This window comes from Brassica napus, chromosome A9, assembly GCF_020379485.1.
Source record: "Brassica napus cultivar Da-Ae chromosome A9, Da-Ae, whole genome shotgun sequence".
NCBI lineage: Eukaryota > Viridiplantae > Streptophyta > Magnoliopsida > Brassicales > Brassicaceae > Brassica > Brassica napus.
This window is the reverse complement of record NC_063442.1, coordinates 37,853,005-37,874,198: the sequence shown is the minus strand read 5'-3', so window position 1 is coordinate 37,874,198 and position 21,194 is coordinate 37,853,005. Positions and strand designations below refer to the sequence as shown.

The 21,194-nt window shown below is 36.4% G+C and overlaps 7 protein-coding genes across 7 annotated transcripts; 2 read left to right on the top strand and 5 right to left on the bottom strand.

Annotated features, from left to right (window-relative positions):
- Window positions 1–11,002: 11,002 nt before the first annotated feature.
- On the bottom strand, window positions 11,003–12,118 carry LOC106365121 (universal stress protein A-like protein). The gene is made up of 4 exons (XM_013804571.3): window positions 11,765–12,118; window positions 11,558–11,667; window positions 11,283–11,401; window positions 11,003–11,188 (listed from the first exon to the last, which is right to left on the bottom strand). The coding sequence occupies exons 1-4, from the start codon at window positions 11,934–11,936 to the stop codon at window positions 11,098–11,100; spliced, it is 492 nt and encodes a 163-aa protein (XP_013660025.2). The 5' UTR covers window positions 11,937–12,118; the 3' UTR covers window positions 11,003–11,097.
- Window positions 12,119–12,815: 697 nt separating this feature from the next.
- LOC106368520 (pentatricopeptide repeat-containing protein At3g62470, mitochondrial-like) lies at window positions 12,816–15,072 on the top strand. The gene has a single exon (XM_013808511.3). It carries the CDS (start codon window positions 12,922–12,924, stop codon window positions 14,740–14,742), a length of 1,821 nt encoding a protein of 606 aa, XP_013663965.2. The 5' UTR covers window positions 12,816–12,921; the 3' UTR covers window positions 14,743–15,072.
- Window positions 15,073–15,089: 17 nt separating this feature from the next.
- On the bottom strand, window positions 15,090–15,837 carry BNAA09G39890D. Its single transcript, XM_013808512.3, has 2 exons — window positions 15,680–15,837; window positions 15,090–15,395 (listed from the first exon to the last, which is right to left on the bottom strand). The coding sequence occupies exons 1-2, from the start codon at window positions 15,780–15,782 to the stop codon at window positions 15,268–15,270; spliced, it is 231 nt and encodes a 76-aa protein (XP_013663966.2). The 5' UTR covers window positions 15,783–15,837; the 3' UTR covers window positions 15,090–15,267.
- Window positions 15,838–15,978: 141 nt separating this feature from the next.
- Window positions 15,979–17,425, bottom strand: LOC106365120 (F-box protein At5g03970-like). The gene has a single exon (XM_048741375.1). It carries the CDS (start codon window positions 17,339–17,341, stop codon window positions 16,121–16,123), a length of 1,221 nt encoding a protein of 406 aa, XP_048597332.1. The 5' UTR covers window positions 17,342–17,425; the 3' UTR covers window positions 15,979–16,120.
- A 961-nt stretch (window positions 17,426–18,386) lies between these two features.
- LOC106368519 (bZIP transcription factor 53) lies at window positions 18,387–19,478 on the top strand. The gene has a single exon (XM_048741376.1). The coding sequence runs from the start codon at window positions 18,859–18,861 to the stop codon at window positions 19,282–19,284; it is 426 nt and encodes a 141-aa protein (XP_048597333.1). The 5' UTR covers window positions 18,387–18,858; the 3' UTR covers window positions 19,285–19,478.
- LOC106363667 (calvin cycle protein CP12-2, chloroplastic-like) lies at window positions 19,470–20,193 on the bottom strand. Its single transcript, XM_013803375.2, has one exon. It carries the CDS (start codon window positions 20,000–20,002, stop codon window positions 19,610–19,612), a length of 393 nt encoding a protein of 130 aa, XP_013658829.2. The 5' UTR covers window positions 20,003–20,193; the 3' UTR covers window positions 19,470–19,609.
- A 181-nt stretch (window positions 20,194–20,374) lies between these two features.
- LOC106416490 (probable cytochrome c oxidase subunit 5C-1) lies at window positions 20,375–20,818 on the bottom strand. The gene has a single exon (XM_013857384.3). It carries the CDS (start codon window positions 20,795–20,797, stop codon window positions 20,603–20,605), a length of 195 nt encoding a protein of 64 aa, XP_013712838.2. The 5' UTR covers window positions 20,798–20,818; the 3' UTR covers window positions 20,375–20,602.
- Window positions 20,819–21,194: the final 376 nt, after the last annotated feature.

The following is a 21,194-nucleotide window of genomic DNA, read 5'->3' as shown; positions in this document are numbered from 1 at the left end:
GTCTTCCATTTGCTTGAAGTAAACACATAGGTCGAAGTTACTTCTGCTGTAACCGTGCTTAGCCATGAGCTCATCAAATCGCATGTTCCATTGTCGCGGTGACTGTTTCAGCCCATACAGAGACCTCTTAAGCAAACAGACTTTATCAGGATACTTCTTGTCTACATAACCTTCTGGTTGCTCCATGTAAATCGTCTCATCAAGATACCCGTGCAGAAACGCCGTTTTGACATCCATCTGCTGCAGTTCCATGTCGTGATGAACTACCATAGATAAAAGACATCTGATGGAGACGTGCTTGGCCACAGGGGAGAAGATCTCTTGATAATCTATCCCCTCTTTCTGACTATATCCTTTTGCAACTAATCTCCCTTTGTATCTTGGTGGTTCCACTCCAGATATGCCATCTTTCCTTTTGAAAACCCACTTGCATCCTATTGGCCTATGAGACATTACTCTGTCTACTAGCACCCACGTCTTATTCTTCTTCAAAGACTCCATTTCTTCGTCAGAGGCCCCTAACCACAAGTCTCTGTCTGGATCTTCTAAAGCTTCTTGATAGCTCCTAGGTTCAGTTCTACCTGCATCCTCAACAACAAGATAAGCATAACCAGCAATATCTTCATCATTAGGATATACCTGATAGTCTTCTAATCTGACAGGTGCGCGTATCTCTCTGCGACTTCTGTCCCTAGCCAATTGATAATCACTTAGATCCTTCTCCTGAGATTCTTCAACTTCATTTGTGTTCTGCTTTTCTTCTTCTTGTATTACATCATGACTGGCTCCACCTTGAACGTCTGAGTCTCTCAGGTCTCCTGCATCATCAAAACTTAAAACTTGGTTAGTCAACAAACGAGTATCTTTCGATGTACCTGCCTCAGACTCGTTTAAGGAGCTCTTGAACATCACGTCTTCTCTAAACACAACGTTTCTGCTTATGACACATCTCTCATCTTCTATAACCCAAACTTTGTAGCCTTTCACTCCTTCTGGATAGCCAACAAAGACTCCCTTCTTAGCTCTAGGATCTAACTTCCCTTCTGTAGAGTGTATATAAGCTATACACCCAAATCTCTTCAGGCTCGAAAGGTTAGGCGTGACTGAAGTCCATCTTTCTTCGGGTATTTCAAACTCAATTGCGGTAGATGGAGTTCTGTTTATGATATACACAGATGTAGCCGCTGCCTCTGCCCAGAACTTCTTCTCAAGTCCACTCTCGCTAAGAATGCTTCTGACTTTGTTCATGATTGTCCGGTTCAGTCTCTCTGCAATCCCGTTTTGTTGAGGGGTGTATGTGCATGTCTTGTGACGTACTATCCCTTCTTCTTTGCAGAACGAATCAAACCTCCTGTTACAGAACTCTAGTCCATTATCTGTACGAAGTCGCTTAACTCTTCTCTCTGACTGAACCTCTACCATTTTCTTCCATTCTACAAATCTTTCGAATGCCTCGTCTTTGGTCCTCAAGAAATATACCCAAACCTTTCTGGACCAATCGTCTGTGAAACTCAGGAAGTACTGGTTGTTACTTAGGCTTGGTGGAACATTAGGAGATCCCCATAAGTCAGAATGAATGTAGTCCAGCTTGCCTTTTGTGACATGCTTCGCTTGCCCAAAGCTGACCTTGTGTGTTTTTCCAATCACACAGTCCTCACAAAAGTCAATGTTCTTCAGTTTCTCCTTTTCCAAACATCCTTTCTGCGCTAGAACTTCCATCGCCTTCTGACCCACATGTCCTAGCCTGCTATGCCACAGACGAGTGTAGCTGTTCTCGTCTGTACTGTCGGCCTCTGTACCGGCGGAGTTGCAAGAATCCGAGACTCTGGCCGATCCTTTTAGAATATACAGAGTATCTCTTCCTTTTCTCTGACCTTTCATAATAACTGTGCATCCTCTTACTATTTTTAATTGTCCATCAGCTCCTTTGAACTCACACCCTTTGTTCTCCAAAGTTCCCAGTGAGATAAGGTTTCTTCCAATGCTTGGCATATACCTTACCTCATGGAGAACAAAAGTAGTACCGTCTTCATTTTCAAACCTTACTGAGCCAACTCCTTTTACTTCTGCACTTGTGTTATTTGCCATCCTTACCTTCCCTGCATCTGCCTTTGTAAAACTCAGGAACACTTCTCTTCGTGGAGTCATGTGAAATGAACAGCCTGTGTCCATTACCCATTCTTCTTGATCTGCAACCCCTTGAGACAAGTTTATCTCACTAGCTATAAGACCCACTAGATCTTGAGCATCATCTCTAACCATTGCAGCTTCTCCACCTCTGTCGTTTCCCTGAGACTTCTGCTTGTTTCTGTCTAACCACTTATAGCACTGTTTCTTGAAATGCCCTTCCTTCCCGCAGATCCAGCATACTTTCTTTTTCTCTGCAGACTTCGACCTTGACTTGCCATTACGCTGCTTTCCCGAGCTAGAGAAGCTCCTGCTGTCTGATCTTCCTCGGACGTAGAGCCCTTCAAACCCCGCTCTTGTAGTTGATAGTGACTTCATTTCCTTTTCCTTTGATCTTGCCGAACTTGCAACATCCTCAACCTTTATAGCTTCCCTGCTGTACTTCAAAGTCTCCTTAAGCTGATCATATTTCACTGGTAGCGCATTTAGAAGCAACACTGCTTGAACTTCTTCTGGAACATCGATGCTTAGATGACTTAAGTCACCTACAAGCTTGAGGAAGTCATCTATGTTCTCGTCTATAGTTCGTTGGTCTTTCATCTTAAACCCATACAGCTCAAGCTGGGCGTGGACCCTGTTTGGTAGTGACTTAGGCATATACAAGGTCTCAAGAAGTGCCCACGTTTCCGCTGCGGTAGTACACCTCTCAATCTTTCGCAACACGTGATCTCCTACGTTTAGAAAGATCAAGTTCATCGCCTTTTCGCACCTCTCTAATCTCGATTCCTCATCTGCTTGAATCTTCTTGTTATCTTCAGGATCTTGATCGCTCTTCTCCTCCTTGGGATCTTCAATAGAAGGTTTCTCGACGAGCACATCCTTCAACCCTGACACGCTCAGATAAGCGTACATCCTTCGTTTCCAGAGAGAGAAGTCTCCGTTTCCGTCGAATCTCTCGATCTTGACTTTATCGCCGTTCATCTCTGATCGAGCTCGATCTCTCCAAGCTCCAAACAAATCGACCACCTCTTCTTCTTAACCTGGCTCTGATACCACTTTGTACGATTCGTTCTCCTGGATCTCAACCTGTAATCAACTCAATCACAAGTATAAAGCGGAAGAAGACACGACGGTATGTTGACCCGGTGTTCACCGCACCTCTCCGTACCGGAAAGGCCGCTATAGCTCACCGGAGCTGGGATCGAACCAGCAAATCACTATTCTTGCTCACAAGCGAGCTCCGAGATACAATCCTAATCTCTCCTCTCTCTCTACGTATCTTGATCGTAACAAACTTGATCAACTAAAGAACTTACCCCTTAGCTCAACAACCTGAGCTATTTAAAGACTCTCCCTTTCTATACAAAACGACATCTCTACTTCTCGTTTAACTAACTAACGGATAACTCCGGTTTACCTAAACCAGATCCTAATTAGATTTCAACTAAACCCGAGAGAGAGAGAAGAGTACTAGATTACTTACAAAATACTAAGACACATTCTTCAAATCTTAAAACGGAGCCTATGATATTGATCATAACGTGATGTTGCCCATGTCAAGGATTTCATAGCAGTGCATGTTTGCGCTTTGATGAACTATACACGAGTTTTAATCATTTCTTGACACATGATCTATTTCAATTAGCTTTCTGATTTTGTACCATCGTGAAATCACGTAACTAAGTTAATTGGGGGGGGGGGGGGGGGGGGGGGGATGTAAATGTTTGCAAGTAAACATCATGCTATTGCAAATCATGTCAAGTTTTGTATGGTCCAAAATAATGTAATGTCAACATGTATGTAGTAAGATATATATGGTCTGAAATCAATATGAAATGTGAAATCAATGTTTTTTCCCTTAGAATTCTTTTTATCTTATTCTTCTAGCAAGGCAACAGATGGTTAGCCTTTATGATTGGAACTGCATTTTTCTGAATAAATATAACAACAAGAATAATAATGCAGCTGCAAAAATGATTATATCATAGGTACAACCTCCTTCCACATTTTTTGGACGTATAGGCAAAATGTGTGTGTTGGCCACAAATTATAGCCGTATCCCCTATATATTAATTGAGAAGCATTTGAAAAATTAGAACCTTAATTTTGTATTAATTAAAAAAAACCCCAAATCATAGGTGGCACTCTAAATACCTTCTAAATTCTATTTCAAAGAATTCTAGAGCATCTAATATAAAGTATAGTTTAATCTAATGGTGTCACATTATTTTATAATTATATAACACTAGAGAACATTATATTAACCTAAAATATAGAAAGTGTGTATTCTTTCCTTAAATAAAAGCTACGGAATTACCTAATATGATTTACATATATATGGCAATTAATTATTATGAATAATGGCAATTAATTATTATGAATAATGAAGATTTGATAACAATTTTTGCATCATTCTTCATTTTTGTTTAAAGTTATATTATTAAAAAAATTAAACAATCACATTAACCATATAATAAAAAAATTAGATTTTTTCTTATATGTTATATTTTTAATTTTTTAAAATGACTTTAAATTACAAAAATGAGGAAACCTTATATGTTATATATATTTTTTTTAAATGACTTTAAAATACAAAAATGAGGACACCTTATATGTTATATTTTTCTTATATGTTAGAATTTTCTTATATGTTATATTTTGAATTTTTTAAAAAGACTTTAAATTACAAAAATGTAAGTTTACCTTAATAAACGACTAAAAACATTAAAATGACATGTATCAATTCGATGGTTGATTTGAAAGCTTTCAAAACCATATGCAAGATAAAATTCAAAATAATTTAACTGTGGAAACAATACTGTTAACTTTTTTCAAAATGTGTTCGATGAAAAAAATAAGGTTTTTATGTCATAATTTGTTTAATGTTCAGTAGAAAACATTATATTAACCTAAAATATAAGAAGTGTGTATTCTTTCCTTAAATAAAAGTTACTGAATTACCTAATATGATTTACATATATATGACAATTGATGATTTTGAATAATAAAGATTTGATAACAATTTTTGCATCCTTCTTCATTTTTGTTTAATTTTATATTTTTTAAAAATAAACAATCACATTAACCATATAATTAAAAAATTAGATGTTTTCTTATATGTTATATTTTGAATTTTTTAAATGATTTTAAATTACAAAAATGAAGAAACCTTATATGTTTTATATTTCTTTAAAACGACTTTAAAATACAAAAATGAGGACACCTTATATGTTATATTTTTCTTATATGTTATATTTTCTTATATGTTATATTTTGAATTTTTTAAAACGACTTTAAATTACAAAAAAGTAAGTTTTTCTTAAGTATACCACTAAAAACATTGAAATGACATGTATCAGTTTGCTGGTTGATTTGAAAGTTTTCAAAACCATATGTAAGATAAAAGTCAAAATAATTCAAATATGAAAACAATACTGTTCACTTTTTCAAGAATGTGTTCGAGGGGAAAAAATAAGATTTTTATGTCATAATTTGTTTAATGTCCACTAGAGAACATTATATTAACCTAAAATATAAGATGTGTGTATTCTTTCCCTAAATAAATGCTACTAAATTACCTAATATTATTTACATATATATGGCAATTAATGATTATGAATAATAAAGATTTGATAACAATTTTTGCATCTTTCTTCATTTTGTTTAATTTTATATTATTAAAAAAAATAAACAATCACATTAACCATATAATAAAAAATTAGATTTTTTCTTATATGTTATATTTTGAATTTCTTAAAATGACTTTAAATTATAAAAATGAGGAAACTTATATGTTATATTTTTTTAAACGAATTTAAAATACAAAAATGAGGACACCTTATATGTTATATTTTTCTTATATGTTAGATTTTTTCTTATATGTTATATTTTGATTTTTTTAAAACGACTTTAAATTATGTAAGTTTTCCGTAAGTATACGACTAAAAACATTAAAATGACATGTATCAATTCGATGGTTGATTTGAAAGTTTTCAAAACCATATAGAAGATAAAAGTCAAAATAATTCAACTGTGAAAACAATACTGTTCACTTTTTTCAAGAATGTGTTCGATGAAAAAAATAAGGTTTTAAGTCATAATTTGTTTAATGTCCAATCCGATCAACTCATGATGTATTAATTATACTTTTGTTCCATTATTTTTAATAAAAATTGATCCGATTCATTGGAAAGAAATTATATAATAACAACAATAAATATTTTATATATATAAATAAAATGATCAAATGTATAAAAGAAACTATCGATAATATATACAAATAAACTCACCCTGCGCAAGGCGCAGGTCTTATCCTAGTTGATAATTATTCATCCAGAAATGTATTAATGATCTTTTATTTATGATTAATTTAAGCTTCAAGTACAGTTTTGCTTGAATCATATATTTTCCTGTCAAATAAAGAATATTGTAATAAAGTTAACGAGATTATTTCCATTCGGTTAGTCTAATGTTTTGATTGAATTTCATGGAATTGAACCAGCTAGTTGCGAATTAGCGATAAGTGTGACATTGCAAGTTTTATAAACTTCAAAATCTCAAAAACTAAATAACTGATGACATAATGAGAGTGCATAATACACAAAACAAAAGTTATTAGTTGAGACGATTATATGTGCCAGTATGGCTTGACCTAATGATCTGGCGAATCTCCGTTTTATAATTAACAAACACTAGAAAGACAATTATGTGTAAATGCGGTTAACTTGTAGTATATATAAGTTAAAATATCTGGTTGAGAAATGGGTCTACTTAAGATTATCGGTCCCCATTCCTTAAACATGTTAGCATCTCAAGAGGCATATCACGAGTCATGACGACGTATGTATAGATACCCAATATAATATGCACATATATAATCCATACATACACATTATAAAGCTATTATCTAAGTGTTTTTTAAACAGTACATATGAAACTTTATGAACCGAATTAAAACACAGTATAATTAGTTTATATACTTCCATAGAAGGCTATTAGTTCAAGCTCTTAATTAAACCATTACATATCAAGTCAGTTAGTTCCGAATTGATCAGTGCCTGTGGTTATCCATCACCAGTTAGGTTGATGTTTGACACGTTTTGTCAAGATATGTCACATATGCTAATTTTGGTGTATACATGTTCCTGTTAAATATATATATATACTTAACATGTAGCCATATATCTTCGTTAAATCCCTTCTATCATCTTTTTTAATTGTTTAATCCCGATATTATATATTGTACTTTACAAGTTGTAGGAGAGCATGAGCAGACTTAGAAAACCTTATCAAAATTCATTTAATATCAATATTTCTTCAAGTGGATTACGTACACACACTACTAAGTGTTTGAACTTTGCAAGATGATGGGTGCATTGTCTATTGGAGACTTTTATCAAGACATGGGTTTTATATAGAAGAACCACATAAGTGTCAAAGTCGCGCAAATATTAAGAAAAGAATCTATAGTTAAATCCTAGTTGTGTAATGAGAGGTCCTTTTTTAAATGTCGAATATGGAGTAAACAATAGGGAATATTGCCTTGGGCAGCAAACCAATCATCTAGTTTGGCTCAAATTCATACGATAGAGACCTCTTTTTGATCCAAAAGCTTCGGGTTTTGAACAAAAACTGAGACCAATCAAATAAAAGTCAGACAGAATTCAGAGGAAGGCACGTGTTTTAGCTTAGATATCACGTGGGAATGAGTGATCCATGTGCATCCCTTAACCCCAAAAACCAACTCAACTAGTTTTTGTAAATACTCACATTTTCAAACTATTCTTTGATCCGACTTTCAAACTAGATAAAGAATGGTTATTAAGTATATAGTTTCATTACAACATATACACATTGCTAAGCTAAAACTCGCAATGCAAAACAAACAAAAAAGTATTAATCAATAGGGAAATATTAATGGGCAAAGCTTCTTTTTTTTCTGTGCACGTTAATGGGCAAAGCTAGATGAGATGATGTAGAGAAGAGAATATGGAAAAGGAGATGTGACATAGGACCAGTGTCCACTCTCCAGCTCGGCTGTGCTTTTTTGAAAAGTTGCGAATAATAAAAACGACAGCAAATAAAATTTAACAAAGAAAAGTACGTAAACTACGATTCTAATTCGAATTTGTGTGGTAATAATATTATTTAACTTTGGGTCACTAGACAAGAATCGATCCAAAGGATAAATTCTGAAAAGCAATAAAGTGAAAGTGTGTAAATAATCAAAAATATTGTAAAAGGGTTTGTTACTGGAATATTTTACTTGTGTTGCAAGATCTAAATAATTAGAGCTCTCTCCATCTTTAATTTTAATGAAAATTTAAAAACAATGAATAAAATATAAAAATTTATGAATATAAAAGTAATGATATAAATTTGTATAAGTATTTTTTAAGTATTGTTATTTAAGAATTTCTCTAAAAAGTATGGAATGAAGATGATTTTAGCTTTACCACTTATATGGATGGATATTGTGTATTTGTGTTGCGGCTTGAACATTTACAATAAGTGAATGAGATTAAGGACGCATTCTGACTGATGGATCAGGAACATGTTCACCCATTTTTAATGAAATAGATTATACATGGTTATCAAAAGCTTCGTCTGTTTTGGTTTTCCAATACATAAAAAAAAACGAAAAGGAACCAAATGATGAGCTCACAAAGAAACATGACACATGGAAAACAATATATACCAACACACATTATGGTACATCTGTATGTCAAAGTGATTGATCTTCATTGTAGGACATTGTGATTGTTAAATGTCAAACTCTATTCACATGGCCATTTGTACATACATTATTAAAGGCTTTAAGTCTTCATCTTTCGACAAAAGCTCAGAGACAGCCATTGCCTTAGACCCACACAGTTACACAGTCATGAACAAAATTAGTTTCACACACTTCATCATATCCTGAATTTAAAAGTCGTCAAAACTAGAAAATCTTGCCAACATATATACAAAGTTATACACACATTTTACATACTTCATTAAACAACTTGGGAATGTAACCACACATCTGATATACAGTGAGAGCAGAAAGAATTGATATCATATAGCTGATAAATATTGAGAAACCCATTAGAATCCTTAGCAGTAATTCATCTTACTGACAATGCTGCAAGTTACCACTTCAAAAGAACGAACATTTGTTCCTGCTAAATTCATATTACCTTTCCCGGTGGTGAAATTGATTAGGGTTAGATGATAAAGCAGCTCATCTTATGATGGAGCATAGAGAACGTCCATCTAGTTTCCAAGAACAAGGAAAGGAACATTTGATAAAGATTCATATGAGAGAAGTGCGTCAAGTTCTTTCTTTGATTTTGCAAACCTCTCCTGGTCATATGCATTACAGGCCATGAGCCATGGAAGAATGTGCTTCTGGCCTTGTTTACGATTATGAGAGAAGTGCGTCAAGTTCTTTCTTTGATTTTGAAAACCTCTCCTCACCACATACACTATTAGCCCTAAAGAGAAGCATGTGCTTCCGGCCTTGTTTACGATAACTAAAATTTCAGTTATTTTTTAAACAAAATCTCTTATAGCTCAGTTGGTTAATGACTTACAAATATTTTGAAAGATTATTGGTTCGATCTTCTCAAGTCATTTTTACTACATTTTGTTACCTTAAAATTTGTTGAGCTTTCGGATCAAAATATTTTAGGGCCGGACCTAGTAATATGCATCCACCAAGTAAACAATTGCATCGACCGAATCAGAAGGTGAGATAATACTATAAATCAATACTATTAAAACTGAAATACCTTTTGGTACTGTTTGGAAACTTAGATAGTAGATTAAATGAAAGTTGTTTGGAAACAAGGATAGCAGATTAATTTTTTTTTATTTATATATTTAGTCACTGTATTTCTTTCTCATTTACAGATTCTGTCGTTTGGAAACTTGGATAGCAGATTAAATGAGAATTATTTAGAAACACGGATAGCAGATTAAATATTTCTTTTTATTTACACATTTAGCCATTGTGTTTCTTTCTTATTTACAAATTTGCCACTTCACTTAAAAAAAATTAATTACTATGAATTGTTATTTTTTTGCTGAAAATAAAAACATAAACTGTAATATATAGTATATATTAATATGCTACAATACAATTTTCAAGAAAACCATATATCATAAAATTAATAATAATTCATAAAAACCTACTGTAAAAAATTAAATCATTTTTAAATAAATAAACAAAAAAATCAATAGGTTAATATATGAATATTACAATTACATCAAATTGCATCAAGTTATAAAATTATAAATATAATATTACGTACAAATAAAAATTTATTATCAAACATCTATATTATAATATAATATATTATATTCTAAATATATTTTACAAAATATAAAAATATAAATAGACATTTTATAAAATCAATGGTTTATAAATTTATATTGAAGGCAAGTTAAGTTAAACATCCGCGCATCAAGTAATAATATTACAAACAATATAGACCTCGTCCTTTGACATGTGAATCAATGTGGTTTTTCAGGCGTTGTCGAGGTCATATAGTATTCCAATAGACCCATTACAACAATGGGCCTTGCTTGAAGCTAACAATTAGATTTAAAGAGACATCTAAACTGCAAATATACAAAACGTTTTTTTTTCTTCCCAAAACGTTTATGCTGTATACGTAAATCCACTGTTTTTCTCTTGAGAAAGACGTAAATCCACGGTTGCGTTTAGAAAATTTGATGAATTAGGTTTGACTTTAGTGGTGCAATATAAGACCTATTGAAAATAAGAACTAGGAAGGTAAAAGTAATTTTATATTAATGCCCCCCATGTCATTACTTATCCGTTAAATCATTTTTACTATCATAATCATTCATTTCTATTTAGAATTTAAAATGGTCATCCAGATATTATTGCATTCTAAGATTGATTTATCTGTTACATCAATTGCTTTGAAACATATACAATCATAAGAGTTATGACTTTTGCGCTCAATTATTTTGAGGATTCTTCTTCTTCACGATAATCACAGGGCATTTTACTCGTTTGGCGCAATACTCGCTCACACTGCCTAGCAAAGTTCTATCAATGAGACATACATTATACATAAACCATATTAATGATCAGTAAATCGTAACTAAATAAGATTAAAAAAATAAAAGGAGTAAAACCTTACCTTTTGAAGAAGCCATAGTCATGTGTTCCAATAACTAACATATCAGCCTTAAGTTTCTGAACTGCGTTACATATAACTTCCTTGGCATCTCCTCTTCCAACTCTTCTCTCTATATTAATCTGCATATTAATAGTAACTTTAATCATTTGTATTCCATACAACAGAAACACGATTACTTCTAAAGACTATATTTGATAACCTCACTTGCAAATAATATGTAAACTCTTTTTGATACAATCCAACAAAGTGATCCAAGTTTATAGTAAGAAACTTACATCGGACTCAAAATCTTGGTAGACGGTTCGAGATCGAGCCATGACTGATTCCACGAGCTCGTGTTCATATTTCTTCAACGCTGCAACCGGATCTCCGGTCACTATAAACCCTAGAAACTCGACCAAACACACAATCCATAAGCTTAAAGAATTATATTAAAGGTAGTTTAATCAACAAATATTTTATATGAAATATACGAGACTCACCCGCGGCATCAATGGAAGAGTAAACAGGAAGAGGGGGCTTGACGTAAAGGAGGATTAGGGTGTTATTGGAACCATATGGAAAGAGATTGTCAAGACTCCACGAAAGAGCTTCCATGCTCTCTTCACTTTCGTCTACTGCTACTACAATCTTCCTCTCCTTCGTTTCCTCCATTTTTTTACTATAACAATTAGTGATTTGCTTGTTTTGAAATAGTAGAGAAAATATCTAACGAGGAGAATGTTTGATGGAAGAAGAGAATGCTAATTTGTTTCTATTTATACAAGTAGCTAAGCAAAACTCAAAACCCACTTGATTTCCGGTTTTGGAGTTAAGTGTTTTAGTTTAGATATATTTTGGGAGTTTTGTAACGTGTAAGTAAGTTGGGTTAATATATGCAAAAAGCTTGCATACACCTTCTCAGACTAATTTCACACAGCTGAAAAGTCTAGTGCCATAGCTTTTCTCTTAATGAAAAGATAAGATATAAACCCATGTCTATGTGATAACCAATCATATAAGATACTGTAGATGTGAATCTTAACTACAATATTAATTGTGTTGTTTTGTCATACTGTATATTGAAGTCTTCTGTGATATTTTTATAGAAATTATTCTTGTTTTATAGAACTACTACACCCTTTTTCGAAACAAGTATATGGTAGATTATGAACTCAAATTTCTTGAACTTTCTAGAACAAAAAGGACAAAAGTAAGTTCTTGCCTTCTTGGAGTCTATACTAATTGACTGATCAGGAATTTCAGATTTGTACCATCCATAAACGTGTATGAAGATAACGTTAACTAACTGAAGTGTATTATTGAATCAAATAAAACCTAAAGAAATAAATAACTGGTCCCCTCAAAAAAAGAAAAGAAAAGATCATGACCCTAAAACGAAGATAAGATGCATACAGATACCTTCCAAGTAATTGACACCTTTCATGATCTTGATGCGTTTGCGCTCCAATGCCCCTGCTGAGCCAAAGGGTTAAAACGGTAATATGACCAAGTAATCCAGTTAATGGGCCTCTAATAAGACACAATACCTTCACTAAAATAAGGCTTAATGGGCCTAGATGAGACTAAACTTTGAAATAGCTCCGCCGTTAAGCCGCCTTTCACCAAGTTCGCCATTGCTAATCGCCGTCGCGCTTCGATGGCTCCTCCTCCATGGCTACACCTCTACCTGAAGAGAAGCTCAACTAAATCTCCTCTCAGCTCTCTTCTCTTCGTTCGCTCTTCTTCATCGAGCTCTAACGAATCCATTTCCAGTCAAAACCGACCAATCGCCGGGACAGAGATACGCGGCGGTGGAAGAGGAGGAGAGGAAGTACAATTCTACCGTGCTAGATCTTTGACCTTATCTAATCTGATCAATTCTACCACTCATCATCATCACACACACTCCTCTATAGGTTTTAGAGGTTTATCTAGTAGTACTAGTAGTGGAGGATGCGATGACGAAATCGAATCTGAATGCGATGACAACGATGAAGATGATGATCGTGCTAGTGATGAAATAGGTGTCAGTTGTATTGTTGATTCAAGTACCAATCCTGAAGAAGTAGAGAGAGTCTGCAAAGTGATCGATGAGCTCTTTGCCTTAGATAGAAACATGGAAGCTGTTCTCGACGAAATGAATGTATCTCTATCTCACGATCTGATCGTTGAGGTTTTAGAACGGTTTAAACACGCTAGGAAGCCTGCGTTCAGATTCTTCTGCTGGGCCGGAGAGAGGCCAGCAGGCTTTGCTCACGACTCCAGAACATACAACTCAATGATGACTATCTTAGCCAAGACTCGACAGTTCGAGACCATGGTTTCTTTGCTAGAAGAGATGGGCGCGAAAGAGTTATTAACGATGGAGACATTCACTATCGCGATGAAAGCCTTTGCTGCTGCCAAAGAGAGGAAGAAAGCTGTTGGAATCTTTGAGCTGATGAAGAAGTACAAGTTCAAAATCGGCGTGGAGACGATTAATTGTTTGTTGGATAGTCTTGGTAGGGCGAAGCTTGGGAAAGAGGCTCAGGTTTTGTTTGATAGGTTGAAGGAGAGGTTTACTCCGAATCTGATGACGTACACTGTTCTGCTTAATGGTTGGTGTAGAGTTAAGAATTTGATGGAGGCGGCGAGGATCTGGAACGGTATGATTGATCAGGGGTTGAAACCTGACGTTGTGGCTCATAATGTTATGCTTGAAGGTTTGCTGAGGAGTAGAAAAAAGTCTGATGCGATTAAACTGTTCCATGTCATGAAAGCTAAGGGGCCTTGTCCTAATGTCCGTAGCTATACTATTATGATACGTGACTTCTGTAAACAGTCGAGCATGGAAGCTGCTGTTGAGTATTTTGATGATATGGTTGATTCCGGTTTGCAGCCCGATGCTGCGGTTTACACGTGTCTGATCACTGGTTTTGGGACGCAGAGGAAGCTGGATACGGTTTACGAACTGCTCAAGGAGATGCAAGAGAAGGGACATCCTCCGGATGGCAAAACGTATAACGCTTTGATTAAATTGATGGCGAGTAGGAAGATGCCGGAACAAGCGGCAAGGATCTACAACAAGATGATCCAGAACGGGATCGAGCCGTCGATACACACGTTCAACATGATGATGAAATCTTACTTCATGGCGAGAAACTACGAGATGGGGAGGGCGGTTTGGGAGGAGATGGGCAAGAAAGGGATTTGTCCTGACGACAACTCATACACGGTTTTGATCAGGGGACTTATTGGTGAAGGGAAGTCGAGAGAGGCGTGTAGGTACTTGGAGGAGATGCTTGACAAAGGAATGAAGACTCCTTTGATTGATTATAACAAGTTTGCTGCTGATTTTCATAGAGGAGGGCAGCCGGATATATTTGAGGAATTGGCACAGAGAGCTAAGTTCTCTGGTAAGTTTGCTGCTTCAGAGATCTTTGCGAGGTGGGCTCAGATGACTAGAAGGAGATTCAAACAGAAATTCACGGAAGATTGATGACTTAGGGATCTTTCAGTTCACTTACTCGGAGAAGGCTTGTGCTCATTAATAAGTGGTTTTCACTTGATCTCATCTACCAATTCTTGGTTTGATCCAGAACTATTAACTTCTGATGAAGAACATGACTTTGCACTGCTGGGACTTATCTTACACACATGGTTTGCTTTGTTATCATCAACACAAGGTGTATACTTACAAAGGCCAAGCCTCAAAGATGTCTCTGCTCTTTGTACTGTAACATTTGTCTGAACGAGAGCTTATATATTAGTGATTTCACTGTAGCATGTTACATATTTGAGTTTATACATTTTCATTCAACCTTCAAAAGCCCTATCTTTGTCCCATAAAGACGTAAAGCATGTTATATCTTCTTGATTCATAACATATAAATGTGTTGAAAGCTGCTACATTTAGCAAACGGAAAAAAAAAGGCAGAAAGGAAAAACTTTAAATCTCAAAACAGCAGAGATTGAATGAGCGAGCATTTGCAAAGTTGATATCTCGAAACTTAATGAGTGATCACTAAGGAGGAGTTTTGGTAGCTTCAGCGTCCTTGTTTCTCCAGGGATTAAGAGCTTCTCTCACGGCTTGAGCTTCAGGAGAATTTTCATAGGCACGTTTCTCGGCTTCTAGTACAGTAACCTTGTCGTCTGCAAGTTTTGGTAAATAAAACCCCAAGGTTTTCATAAGGACAAGAATAAACCAAACTAGAGAAGCTGAACATGAAGATTACAAGAAAAGTAATAATCATTCCAGGATAACATTTCTATTCTAGTATTTCAAAAATTCAATGATACTGAACTGTTCCACTGAAACCACATCAATTGATTGTTGCCACTTGGAAGAAAGAAAAAAACCTAATTTCCGATCTATTTGAATTGACAGCTAATGAATGAGGAAACTCAAAAATTTAAAAAGCGAGAAAGGAGCTTACAGAAACCAGTGTTGATCATGAAGAACTCCATTCCTCCGCCGACGATAGCCGATCCAATCCCGATCTTCAGATACCAATCCAGAAATCTCGCCTGCTTCATCATCTTTCTCTTTTGTCTTTATTTTCCGGAATCAGACTCACGGATTTATTTTCCGGAATCTTTCTTCTTCTTCCCTCTTTAAGACCATCCAAACGTTGTCGTATCATTAAATTAATTTTTTTTTCCATAAACGTTAAAATTAAATGTTCATCTCATGTTTTCACGCCACGGCCTTCCTGAGTGTCGTAAAGATTCAAACTTTGAACAATAATGATCACACTGATGAAACAAAAATGAATCTAATTCCTCAAGAAGTGAAATTATATGACACCCAAAAAAAAGGAAAAGGAAAAGAAAAAAGAAAATGATCTCAGAGGCTCAACACACGAACTGATTCATAGCTAGGAAGACATGTAGTGACGCATGAGTTTTTTCCCTATGATCTTAGAGACATCAGCTCCTTTTATAAAACTGACAAAGAAAGGAAAACCATTATCGTCGAAACTATGGCAAGACATTGCAGACGTCCCATAAAGAACACCCTGCTCCTCCTCCTCCTCTGTTATTGTTCCAGGTCTTGATGAACATGTTTGACTCTCATTCCTGATTGGGAATGCGAACAGCTTTTTAACCTCGTTGTGGGTACTACTAAGTCTTTCAGCTTTAACATCGTACCACCTCCACACCACCTTGAAATTCACCTTATGTTGAAGCTTCCACTGAAACAAACCGTTTACCTTTCCCAGCTTCCATATCTCCATTACTGACTTACTGCTCCGTCCGTATTGTAGACACCCATCAGGCGAATGAGTCAGAACACGTTCCTCGTTGTCGTGTATCTTCGGAAGCTTTACCAAACCGATTCGTTTCTCGTTACTGTTGGTGTCGTAAAACGCAACTCTCCCTCCTGTGGCATACCAATACACAAATCCACCAATCACTGTCCCTCCTCCTCCTAGAATGAGAATCATAGGCTCGGGACAAGTCATCTCCGAGTAGGTCCAAGTGTTGGTTTTAGATGAAAAGGTATAAACTTTCAACTTCGCGCTTGGTTTGTTTACACATTCCACGCGGACCACCTTGTAGCTAAACGGACCATCCTCCTCGATGACCAAGGACGTGCAAGGGTATTCAAGGTGAACTTCATGATGTGGAATCCGATGACGCCTCCCCGTGCTCGGATTCCACAAGTAGTAATCATTTGGATTTGGATGTTGGTTGATACAAAGAATAAATCCGTTTGAAGAGTCAATGTAGTGTCCAAGCTGCTTCAACGATTTGATTTCATCGCCTAAGATAGTTCGAAGCGGGTGGTAAAACTCAAAGGGAGGGCGACGAAGTTCGTATTTGAAACTTCCAGACTTCTTCGTCTTGCAGATGAAGAAGCCTATGAGGTTAGACTTGGGTTTCCATTTGGTTAGGTAAGTGCGACGGAATAAAGGGTCGGAGATTATCTGAAGCCATCTCTTTGATACTAGAATCAGCTTGTAGACCGTTTCGGGTGGCAACCGGAGAAAAATCTCGGACATGATGTCATTGTTTTCAGCTTGATGACCGCTCATATCAGACATGTTCCCAAAACTTGTTTTTAACCTCTGAGAACAAGACATTGCTTGCTGCATAAGTAACCAAACGAAAACAGAGCTCAAATTTAACAATCCGCATTAACATCAAACAATATAAAAAAGGAAACTTTTCTGCAGATCGAGAAAGGGTTGTGAAGCGAGAATCGTTTCTTTCATAGAAGCAAATACTTACATATTGCTGATGGAGAGCGAAAGAGAAGAGGGGAGGGGAGAGAGGCTTGGTGTGGTGACGACGAACAGTGGATGATGCCAAGTATGCAAGGTTTTGATGTTCTTATTGGGCGAAACAGTTGGGTTAAAAGGCTAAGCCCATTATAAAGCCCACCAGCTAAACAAGATAGCTGCATTAAAACCAATTGCAAGCCGAACCAATTATAACCGAAACCAAACACAATCTTGGTTTAACTCTGTTACTTGGCCTACGAGCCAATTTCTCTCTAACTTTGTAAGCCCATCAGGCCAATTTCTTAACAAATCTGTGGCACCGGAATGATGTAATCATCATGTCGTCATTTAGTAAACAAAAAATAACTATAGCCCTGTTCGTTTGGTTGCCGCAGGTTTCGGCGTCAGCGTCAATGAGGACAGTTGTTGTTCGTTTCGCAGACGCTGACGCTGCCGCATACTATGTCGCAACCGCAGGTTTTATCGGCGTCAGCCGTAAGACGCGGCGTTCGGACGCGGCGTCAGACGCAGCTTCCTGCGTCAACGAAACGAACAAGAGTTGACGCAGAATGTTGACGCTGCCGCTGCCGCCGGTACCTGCAGCAACCAAACGAACAGCCCTTATGTACAAGTAGACTTTGGTTACATTTAATGGTAGTTTTGTATAATTAAATTAATCATTCTACGGTGATGAAGTGTGTGTTCCACATTGCTTTAACATGTGGAAAATTTCAAAACAAAGCAAGAGTAAGTCCACCAAATAACATTATGATATTTTCTATGAAGGCATCTTCTTGGAATATTCCATCCACGAAAGGACGGAGAAACAAACGTGCGTCCCAAAACTAAACTCCAGCTGGCGTCACAGCTAACGTCAGTCACCAATTTAGATTATCTTCCTTTTTAAAATTATTTAAAAAATAATTAAAAAATCTTTCGCCAGCTCATCGTAATCATCTCCTCCTCCTTTAAAACGACCCCTCGGGGTAACGTTATCGCCTTCTTTCGATTCCCCTTTGATCTATAGCCTTTTTGATTTTCGTTTTCTCTCTCGATCTAATAATCTCTTTCTCGCTTTTCAAAATCATCTCCTCCTTCGTTTGATTCTGTTCTCTGTTGATTTTAGATCTAAGATCTAGTAATGATTCTATGAGCTGCTCAATTCTGTTTCGTCGGATTCGCATTGTACACTCTTTCTCCGTCGTTTACCTCTACTACTCTTACGTCTTCTCATGAACTACTAATCTTCTCCGATCTGATTTTGTTTAGCTCTCTCTCGAATAAAAGTTTTTTTTTTTCGTTTCCTTCGATCTAACTGATTCTTTGCTAGTTTAGAGGAATCTAGAAGAAATATAATTTTAAATTTTTGTGAGAATAAAAAAAAGTCAATGGGGTCGTTGCAAAGGCAGACAAGTCCTGAATCCGACAACGATCCGAGGTACGCTGCCGTCACGGACGAGAGGAAGAGGAAGAGAATGATCTCCAACAGAGAGTCCGCTCGTAGATCGAGGATGAGGAAGCAGAAGCAGCTCGGAGATCTCATCAACGAGGTGACTGTTCTCAAGAACGATAACGCCAAGATCACCGAGCAGGTCGATGCAGCCACGAGGAAGTACGTGGAGATGGAGTCAAGGAACGACGTGTTGAGAGCACAGGCCTCGGAGTTGACGGAGAGGTTGAGGTCGTTGAACTCTGTGCTTGAGATGGTTGAAGAGATTAGTGGTCAGGCTTTGGATATTCCTGAGATTAACCCTTGGCAGGTTTCTTGTCCGATGCAACCGATAAGGGCTTCTGCTGATATGTTTGATTGCTGAGGATTTGCTTATTTGTCTTTGTCCTTGTGTTGTGGTGGTTCGAGTTTTGTTGAATGGTGTGTGTCATCTTTATAATATATTGTTTGTCTGGTTGGTGTTGTTGTAATCCTCTAGTGTCGTCTATTGCATAAGATAAGTTTGTTATGTAATTTGTTTTTTTTTTGTGTTTCTTAATGTATTCAAGCTTTGTGTTATATGATTTCTTTATAAATCTTCCCAAATTACAATGTTTATAGAGCTTTTACATAATATCACGTTACTAAACTGACCGGAACAAAGATTTTATGTATATGTAAACCGAATCCTGGAACATGATCGATCAGTTTCAGTTGTCGTAAGTACGACACTCGTCAGTCTCAGGATTGTCTTTGCAGTATTCCTCCAAAGGGTCGGAACCACCAGCTTTCTTCTTGTCTCTAGCGTGACTAGCTGCTGCGCTGAGCTCCTCAACCTCGTCCCACGCAGCTACACACTCTCCGCTGACGGGATCGTCAGCACAACTCTCCTTTGCGTCTTTAATGCTTTTCTCCACTTTATCGGATATCACACCTTCTGGCGTTGATTTGACCGGCCTAAAGCTCACTAAGCGGTTTGTTCTTGAACCAAGTTTCCACGGGTTGTTCAAACGGACTGGACAGGCGAGACGAGCTGGTTGGCTCTTGCTGGTGATGACGGCTCGCTGGGTTGCGATGTTAAGGCTAGTAGCTATAGTTGCCATCGTTTGGATACAGGCAGGCTGAATGATTTTTGTGATACACTTAAGATAATTGGAACGAACGGATATATAAAGTGTACATGAATTTACTTCTGTGAACCTGATTTCTTATCTTCTCTTAATCAGCCAAAGAGCTACACGTGCAGGAATGCTCTTGAGATATTTTTCTTTATTCGATAGAACTATGAAATGTTCATTTTTTTTGTGTACTACTAGTACGACGTTGAAAAATTATAGCCATCCAAGCCGTTTTCAAAGAACACCACTGCCATCAGATATTTAATCACAAAAAAGTCATTCATAAATTTAGAATTAAAGACGAGAAAAGAGAAGCCAGTAACATCTAACATGATAAGATAACGGAGACGATGATAGTGGAGGAAAAATAAAAGCACCTGTTTATTTAAAGAAAAGTCAAGAAAGCTGTCTGAAATTGAACAATGGAGCACAGTAGCATACATGTATCTTCCGGAAAAACAATTTAACAAATCCCCAAAAATCCGGTCTCAGATTTGTTGTTTATTTCGTAAGATGTCAAGAAACCATATAATAACATAAAAATAAAGACCGACAACATTTGAGAGGTGGTAGTTGTTGAATTCATTACTCTTCAGGGTGGACAACGCTGATCTCACCCCTCTCAAGCAAGTCATAGAAAGCTCTGGTCTTCCTCTGCTCGTTCCAATGATGCATCTTCCAAAGACCACCAGCAGCTAAACCGAGTGCCAAACCGATAACTAGCTCCTTCACCACACTCGGGCCTTTCAGTGTGGCATGCGCAACTCTGTGTCCCGCCATTTCAACCTACCAACAAATCCTCTGCACGAATTTAAAGTCATTATCATAATTTGAAAACTTCATAATCCTTACGAAGCTAATAAAGCTACAAACGTTATTTAACAAACACTAAACATCTCTCTCTAACAAAGCTAAATCTTATCATATTTACACATACACAAATCAAATATTAAACGAGTCTAAACACAGATTCCAGAAACTGTTAAAATACGAAATGAAACTGGCTTTTTCCAGAAGAAACTCATTAATTCTTCAAAGATCGACACCGTAAGAGATACAATCGATTCAAAACCAATAAATCTAGAAATTTCGATACTAATCACATGGATCTCCAGAAACCGATCCGAATCTGATGAAGTCAATATCCCCTCAAAACATTAAAAAGGAAACGAGAGAT